The following is an 8,911-nucleotide window of genomic DNA, read 5'->3' on the forward strand; positions in this document are numbered from 1 at the left end:
GAGATGTTCTAATGAGTGGTTTACTCTTGGTTGGGTATTGAAGGACTTAATTTCATGTAATTAAAAAGTGGTGCAGCCAAACAAGCTGTTGTAATCATTTACAAGACACCGGTAAACGATTACGTGAATTGATTTTGTGTTTTGGACACAAAGTTGACCATAGGGAGCCAATTTTTTGTTCACAGAGGACCACGTGTTTACTGTCTGAGGTGCAACACACTTAGAACTTATTTGGGTTTAAACCCTTGAATCGTCCCTATTTTTGGGTCACTTTCCCAATTTTATCCCCCTTTTATTGAAACTCCCAATTTGGTCCTCAAAAGAGTCAATTTCAATCAAATTAACCTTTTTCGTTAAAAAAAGTTAACGCCGTTAAAATTTTAGACAGCACAGAGGGTGAAGTGTTGATGTATACACAGGTGACCTTTGTAGTGATGAGATATGACGAAACGTGGCATTTGAAAAAAAAATTAGAATTTAAAATAGATTGTTAAATTAGGGGATTAGGGTTAAATCTGATTGTTAAATTGATCGCGTCAGTGGCTGGGATGGAGATCTGGAGAGATTGTGTTTCGAATGAAATGGATGGAAGAAGCGATGCTACGCCGGGTGCGTGGTTTCCGATCACTATTGAAGTCGCTGACGGCGTCTCTGGTGGCCATGAAAAGGTGCAGCGGGGACTGGTCCTGGATGCATCTGTGCTTGCACATGAAGAAGGAGAAACTTTGGAAGTTTTTTTTTTATTATTATTTACACCTTTTGCATCCTCAAATTTATTGTTCACACCTACGTTTAAATCTCTTTATTCTTTTTGATTTGCTGCCATGGAGTCACCGGCGGCATCTCTGGCCGCCATGGAGTCACCGGCGGTATCTCTGGCCACCATTAAATTTACTGTTCACACCTTCGTTTAAATCCTTTTCTTCTTTTTGGTTTGTTGTTACAGACTATGTTTTTATGTTCTGCTGATACTTTTTTTTATTTAGGGGATTAGGGCATTTGACAACTAGTTGATCCTCAGGCAAATTGGGTTGTATCCTCTCTGTTAATGACTTCGCGCAAACTTCTGATGCTCTTTCCTCTCAGATTTTCACTTCAAATTGAACCCAAATTCACTTTAATTTAACCCTAATCCCCTAATCAGATTTAACAATCTATTTTAAATTCTAATTTTTGTTAAATTCAACATATCATCCAATCATTGACACGATTCATCACTACAAAGGCCACTTGTGCATACATCAACACTTCATCCTCTGTGCTGTCTAAAATTTTCACGGCGTTAACTTTTTTTAACGGAAAGGGTCAATTTGATTAAAATGGGCTCTTTTGAGAACCAAATTGGGAGTTTTAATAAAAGGGGGATGAAATTGGGAAAGTGACCCAAAAATAGGGACGATTCAAGGGTTTAAACCAACTTATTTGATATGATTTATTGGTGTGAGAGAGATGTTCTAATGAGTGGTTTACTCTTGGTTGGGTATTGAAGGACTTAATTTCATGTAATTGAAAAGTGGTGCAGCCAAACAAGCTGTTGTAATCGTTTACAAGACACCGGTAAACGATTATGCGAACTGATTTTGTGTTTTGGACACAAAGTTGACCACAGGGAGCCAATTTTTTGTTCACAGAGGACGATGTGTTTACTGTCTGAGGTACAACACACTTAGAACTTATTTGATATTATTTATTGGTGTGAGAGAGATGTTCTAATGAGTGGTTTACTCTTGGTTGGGTACAACACTCTTGATTTATTATAGATTAGATTTAAAAAACTACATTCTTGCACTTACCTGAAATCCAGAAAAACACCACCAACGAAATACTACGGAATGGTCCGTCAACGACAACGACACACCAACCTTTCGCGAGATTCACACAACCACCCACACCACTACAGTGATGGTCCGACCCACACGGCGGCAGTGACGATGACAGAAAGACAAAACCCAACACCGAACACGACAGAAACGAGAGAAGGAGAAAACTCAGGACCGAAAATGACAGAAACGAGAGAAGGAGAAAACCCAGGACCGAAAATGACAGAAACAAGAGAAGGAGAAAACCCAACACCAGATTGGATGGATAGATGATGCGAGACAAACCCAAGAACGAAATAGATGATGCGATACCGAAAGAGCAAGTGAAAGTGAANGAAAGANATGATGAGTGAANCAAAGAGAAAGAGAAACCGTGAAAATGAAGAGCGCCAAATGAAATTTGCCATCTTCAAACACCCTGATGTTCCGATTATGCCCCTACCTCAATATCAGAAAATGATTTATTTTTTCAAAAACCAGGGCCAATCAAAAAAACGCCATGTGGCCGTTGTCAAAATAGTGTTAAAATGGAGTGTCAACGTATCATTTTCCATCAACTAACTTACATAATTCTCATGTCGTTACAATTTTCTAATAATGTCGTGTAATTCATACATACACAGTTTATCTTTTAATGCAGTAGGACTTTATTGCTTATGATTACTTTGATGGTAGGACCTACATGGAACAAGAATCGAAAGTCATCACCATAAATTGTGTAAGTTTGAACATAAAAGAAATTAAAAATTATATTAGTGCAAGCTTTGATATCATAGTTTTTCATTAGAAGCTACTCAGATTTTGGGGCAAAGGTGTTAGAACACAAGACCTTATAATAATACTATTCTGATGTTGCAGTATCTGCAACCATGAACCTTTAAGGCTTATAGTGAAATATACAAAACAGTAAAAAGTGAAAAACCTGTGGATTGAATCTACTGAAAGGGAAGTCCTCGAGATTCTGAGCCTGGTGAGCCTTCACTACTTTGTGAATCCCCTCTCCATGCATCCTGCACTTGAGATGCAAACTGCAAGTTCCACAGAACATCCTCTATAGAGGGCCTATCTTCTGCCTCTTTAACCATACACCTCACACATATCTCCATCATTGTCTTCAATGATTGATCCAAGCATGCCTTGCGAATTGCTGTATCAACCACATTCCTCCTACCCTCTTCATCTGCTCCTAAGCTTGCTTTCAACTGCCTCATCATGTAATTAAAACAAGCATATCATAGTAGAATTCTAGATGGTTTTCATTCAATGTGGATTATGAAAAAGAAAGCAGATAAAAGAAAATGAATCACAGTCCCTGTATTTACCAGATCTCTAAAAGCGTCTGCATCATTTGCTGTCTTTATTTGCCTTCCTAGAATGAGTTCGAGTAGTATCACTCCAAGGTCGTATATATCAGACTTATCTTCATGCTTTACACTACAAAACAGCACAAATCATTAAAAACCTATCTTTCTTACTTACATATACATACAAGTTTGTGTAATCAGTATATCTGAGATGTCAGAGTTCATAATGAGACCTTATTTGGAAACAAGATCCAAAGTATTTTGTCTACACTGAGACATGTCAAATTATCTCATATGGTATACAAAATTATTGTATGATAAGTTCTGTTTTTCTAATATGTTACACAACCTGATTAACTTTCTATCATCACCTTTTATTGTTGCTAGAGTGTTTCAATCCACTTGAAGAATTTCCATTTCGAACCTGGAAGGATAAGTTAAGGTGAATAAGTACCAACTTAGGTTTTTTTTCATCAAGATGAATGATTTTTTTCCTCACTAAAAAACTGTAAAATGCCATTGTTTACTTCTTACCTTCCCCATGTTAGATAACAAAGGCAGATGATAACTGCTGATTTTCGCAACAAGATTCTGATCCATTAAAACATCTTCTATCTTGAGATCATTGGAATATACACCAGGGACTATCCCTGTATGCAAAAACTGGATTCCCTTTGTCACTCCAATTGCAGCTCCAATGCGTTGGCTCCAACTCAAGCATTTTCTAACATTTTCATCTGCCAAAATTATGAGGCATCAATACCACAATTCTGAAGAGGATGGAGAATAACAAAAAAGACATTACTGTCACTATGTTACATTACACCATGAATCATGATACTGAAATTACTATTTAAAGAGAAAATATCATTGATGAGAAAATATTCTCTCATGGTCATGCAAAATGTTTGAGTGTCAAATACCACAGATCCAATCCCTGAGCGTGCCATTTGGTACATATTCAAAGACAAGAAATACTTTGTTGACACTCGAATCATCCAGAGAACATTCAAAGCAGTGTCCAATAGCGCTGACTAAATGACGATGCCTGAGTTTTGATATCAGCTCTATGTGGTTCACAAAGTTTTGAGTGCTGTATTTCTTTGTCATTTCTACACATCGAATAGCAACAACCGAACCATTCTTCAGCTGACCTCTGTACATCTAAGACATCAAAATACATCATTTCAAAATGAAACACTCATCACATAAATGCTTAGAGAGTTGCAGCTCAATTATAACTGACAACTTGATGCTACATAGTTAAGTGAATCATGACTGCATAGTCAAATGATGTTTGTGATGCTGGCTAGTGTACCACAGTCAATGAAAGGAAGTTAGACCACTGTTTTTGTATGAATATAGTTCAAAGGAAATATTCCTATATATGCAAAAATAATTTGAGACATTGTGTCATACCTTCCCATAAGAATCTTCACCCATTAAAGAAGCTGTGTCAAAGTAGTTTGTAGCTGCCTCAATCTCTTCCAATGAGAAACTTCGATAACTTGGCAGGCCAACTGCTCCCAACTTCTTTGTTTGAGATATATACCCTTTAGTACAGAAAAAAAAAAACATGTTTATCAATTTATCCTTAATATGGAATACAGAAAACTGTATATTCTTTCATGTCACACTCTCAAGAAATATTTTCCAATTATTAAGTGGGTGTCACTGATAAAGAACTATTGTTATTACTTGTTTCGCTGCAAATAAACATATGTTTCTTTTGTTGAATTTAAACATGTATAAAGTCCTTGTTTCTATTATTTAAAAGTGGGAAGCAGTTATCATCTTTATTTACCAACATATGTTAATACTAGATTTTAATATATAAAACCATTTTTTGTCAATCAAGGTACAGGGCTGCTTTAGCAGGAAATCTGTTTTTTCATCCTATTCAGTAAAAAATGTTGTTCTTTTCTTTCTTTCCCATTTCTATTCTTGATTCCTAACAACCGGTGCCTCGTTTTTAGCACTATTTTTGTTCAGCTGGGTGGTGGAACATATACAAAAAGCAGCTGATGTTGGAGCAGACCTTGTTGGGAAAGTAGAACAGGGAATACCTGAAGATGACTCAAGATAGAGTACAAACATATAAGGAAAAATATCCTACTAATTTTCCTCTAAATAACAGTTTAGGAATGTATATGGGTACACTAATTTAACTTCTTGTTTTAGGAACCTTAGTTTTTTTTTTTTTTTTTGACAAGATTGTTTGAGTGATCATCTAACTTCAGATTTAATTTTTCTCAGACATCAAAAGAATCTTATTCTTGTTAGTGATAAAAATGGCTACACAGTAGACTAGCAAATATCTGAGAAATTTGTAAATTTTCTGCACATGGATGAAAAATGTATAAAATGGAACAAGGTGGTTTAATCATGCATATATAGAGAGAGAGACAGAGAGAGAGATTTACTTGCATCAGAAAGCAACTTAGAAGTGTAACCAGAAGCAGCATTTTCTGATATTAATCTTGTTGGAGGGTTCTTCATTTTGATTCTAGCATTTCCTCTTCTAACAATAAAGAAAATCAGCAAAACAAGTGCTACTCCTCCAAGAGTACCACCTACTATGCCTAGGGAAAGAACTACCTTAGATACTTGTCTGTGCTTCTTTCTCTCAGGTAATATTCCCACAGCTAGGGCCTCAGTGTGGCAAAACGGCTGCGGCTGCTGATTTTGATTCGCACTGTCTAGACAATTTCTAGCATACAGGAAAGTGCTATCACTGGAATTTGACACTAAACATTTAGGTAAGCTCCCAGTCAAAAGATTCGAGGATAAATCCACCACATCAAGCTCTGAATTGCAAGACAGATTCTCAAAAAGCATCCCAGTTAATTTGTTACCAGAAATATTCAGATAAGTAATAGAAGGAAGTGACAACAATCCTGGTTGAAATGGCCCCACAAATGCATTTGATGATATATCCAAACGTTTTAGCTGATAGTATGAGCTCAATTCAGCAGGAATACCATCCCTGAACCTATTGTTTCTTAGCACTAGTGTAACCAACTTGTTACCAAGTTGAGGAAACTGAGGTCCAAAGGCATTGTCATCCAACTCAAGCACTTGAAGATTCTTCAAACGACTAAAATCAGGCACCACCCCATACAAGTGATTATGAGAAAGTGAAAGAGCTCTCAGATTCTCCACATTGCCAAGAGAATTTGGAAGAGATCCATTGAACAAATTATTCTTCAAACTTAGCACAGTTAAGGCCGGAAGTGAATCAAGCCAAGGAGGAAATGTTTCAGCCAGCATGTTGTTGTCAAAAATGAGCGTTTGGAGATTTTTCAGTGAAGAAAGTTCCTGGGGAATGGAACCATAGAGAAAATTGGAACTCATGTTGAGTATTTCCAGGGATGACAAACGAGCTATCTTACCAGGCAAAGGACCCCAAATTCCCAGAGAAACCAATGTGAGGACTTTCAAACTGGGAAGTCTTACCAGTGTTGTGACAAAGGAATTTATTGAGAAATTTCTAGGGAGAGGTGAATCTCTTCTTTCACCTATTATGTGAAGCTGTGTTATGGTGTCTTCATAGCACACTACAGAGAGGGAAGAGTTTGAATCTGTGTTACAAAAATCTGTGTCGTTGTTCCAGTTGCTCAAAGCAGCAGGAAAGTTCAATAGCTGCTGAATTCTGAGAAGAGTCTGAGAGTGAGAGGACTGTAATTGCTCTGAGGAACAGATAGAAAGTACAAAAGTAACTAACACCAAAAGCACTGAGGGATGGTGTATATTTGCCATTAGACACAAGTCATACAGTGAATGAGAGAGTTTTTGTTATATTCTCAAAGGGATTGAAATTCTCTCAAAATTGAAGCTTTGGGGATACATGCATAAACCCTGCAATTACAAGAAGGCGTGTTAATATAAATAAACAAAAACAAAAATGCAAGAATCTCTACTGAATTAAAATAACCAAATTTTCTCATCTATTGAATGCATGAACTCTAAGTTTCAAGTAGATCAAAAGGCAAATTCTCAAAGAAAATCATTGTTTCACGCAAACTCAAAAAGTATAACCACCTGAGAAAAGTTTAGACATAATTCAACATGCAGAAAAAGCTTCACCTGCTGTAGAACACAGCACACATCTCAACGAGTCCTAACCAAAACCAAAATACTCAGAGAGAGTGAGAGAGGGAGGAAAGAAAAGTTGGGAAGAGATGAGAAAACAAAAACTTGTATGACTTCAGAACTTGCAGAGGCCACCCAATTGAACAAAATCCAAAACTTTTTCAACCATACAATTCAGGAGTAAATCTACAAATACAAGTAAAGCCTGGAAACTGAAAACCATTTCTTCTCTTCTGAGAGCAGGACAAGGCTGTAGTGACAAGAACTGATAAATGAAAACAAATGAAAAAGACCAAAACTCACTGCTCTATGACAAGGTGACATTTCATGGTTATCGATCATAATAAATGAGCTGACAAATTCTTGTTTTTGGTCGAAAATAAAATGGTTTTTCTTTTTTCTTTCTTTGTGTGGCGGAAGCAAAAGAAAGATTCTTGTATATGAGGGAAGCCTTTATTCTTAACTATGATATGATTCTTTAACCTTTTAAGGCTTTAAGCTGAGCATGTGGAGTCCAGCAGATTTCCTTGAAGGAGCTAGTTTTTGTACTTTTCCCATCATTATGAGTGGGAAATTGGCTGAAGAAGGTGGCTTTAGTTTTGGCTCAGTGTTCAGTAACGTAAGGTGTTACTTTCAGGGAGAGATGAGGCTTTGCTTTCTCTCTCCAACTTTATGAGATGGTCCCCCCTTATTTATATCTGGTGTTGCTTTTGCCTTTTGGGTTCTTCTTCTCTCTCTCTCTCACACACACCAACCTACCTTCATTTATGTGTCTATGGTTGGAACTTGGATCCGTAAACCTTCAAAGCAAGAGTCTCATCTGAAAAGTTGGCAAATCCATGTCAGCAAAGGATGCAAGATCTTCAAGGAAAAGGAAGGAACATGGATGATCAAAACCAATGTCACCTAAAGAGTTTCTGATGCGTGATTAGATCATGTGATGTTATTTCTTAACAAACTTTAGTGTTGGGAATATCTTGTATAAAGATACGCTAACTCTCTTTTGCTACTTAAAAAAGATGGCTTGCCATGATAAAAAATATTACAGATCTAATAGTGATTAAGCAAAAGAATAATTTTTTTTCCTAAAGAATGTATGCATGAAAAATGTTTTTTCAACAATTTTTTTTATAACTTTTTATTATCATTTATGTAATATATGTGATTCATCGGTTTTAAATATATAAACTAATAAAATAATAATATATAATTTATTATTAAAAAAATTATAAAAAAAATGTTAGGTCCGCATTGTATATATGTTTTTTTTTCTTAAATGACGTAATATTTGAAATAAAAAAATAGTATAATATAAGTATGTTTCATGATTCATGACAGAGGAGAATGATTCAATTTAACAAAAGGTGATGACTATTTAACAAAAAAATGAATTGTAAGTTAATGAATGAAACACTATTTAAATTTCATTTCTATAAACAAATTTGAAGAAAGAAGAATATTTATATAAAAGAAAAAAGAAACAAAATTAGATATTTTAGGTATTTAATAGTTCTGGGCCTACATGGTTCTTCCTAGTTAACAAAGAGCCAATTGATTCTCTTAATTGTTACTTTGCGTTAATTAGATTTGGGTCTATTTTAAAATAATAATTGACATAAGAAAATAAATTCTTGATCAACTCTTTGAACTATTTTCAGAATAAACCTAATTAAAAAAAGATTAACTTAATTATAT

General features: G+C 35.6%; 1 protein-coding gene across 6 annotated transcripts in view; it reads right to left on the reverse strand.

Moving 5' to 3' along the window:
• Positions 1-8,070, reverse strand: part of LOC106753950 (probable inactive leucine-rich repeat receptor-like protein kinase At3g03770) — an 11,722-nt gene extending 3,652 nt beyond the window's left edge. The window contains exons 1-9 of one of the 6 annotated variants that reach the window (XM_022777765.1): positions 7,166-7,690; positions 5,548-6,982; positions 4,544-4,677; positions 4,048-4,288; positions 3,659-3,861; positions 3,496-3,548; positions 3,143-3,254; positions 2,743-3,022; positions 2,335-2,498 (exon numbers count right to left, since the gene is read on the reverse strand). In XM_022777765.1, the coding sequence (XP_022633486.1) occupies positions 2,756-3,022; positions 3,143-3,254; positions 3,496-3,548; positions 3,659-3,861; positions 4,048-4,288; positions 4,544-4,677; positions 5,548-6,883 (2,346 nt within the window). In that variant the 5' untranslated portion in view covers positions 6,884-6,982; positions 7,166-7,690 and the 3' untranslated portion in view covers positions 2,335-2,498; positions 2,743-2,755. The other 5 variants (XM_022777766.1, XM_014635844.2, XM_014635841.2 and 2 more) reach the window with 5 other exon arrangements.
• Between the last annotated feature and the right edge of the window lie 841 nt (positions 8,071-8,911).

The sequence above is a fragment of the Vigna radiata genome, unplaced genomic scaffold, assembly GCF_000741045.1.
Source record: "Vigna radiata var. radiata cultivar VC1973A unplaced genomic scaffold, Vradiata_ver6 scaffold_7, whole genome shotgun sequence".
Taxonomy (NCBI): Eukaryota; Viridiplantae; Streptophyta; class Magnoliopsida; order Fabales; family Fabaceae; genus Vigna; species Vigna radiata.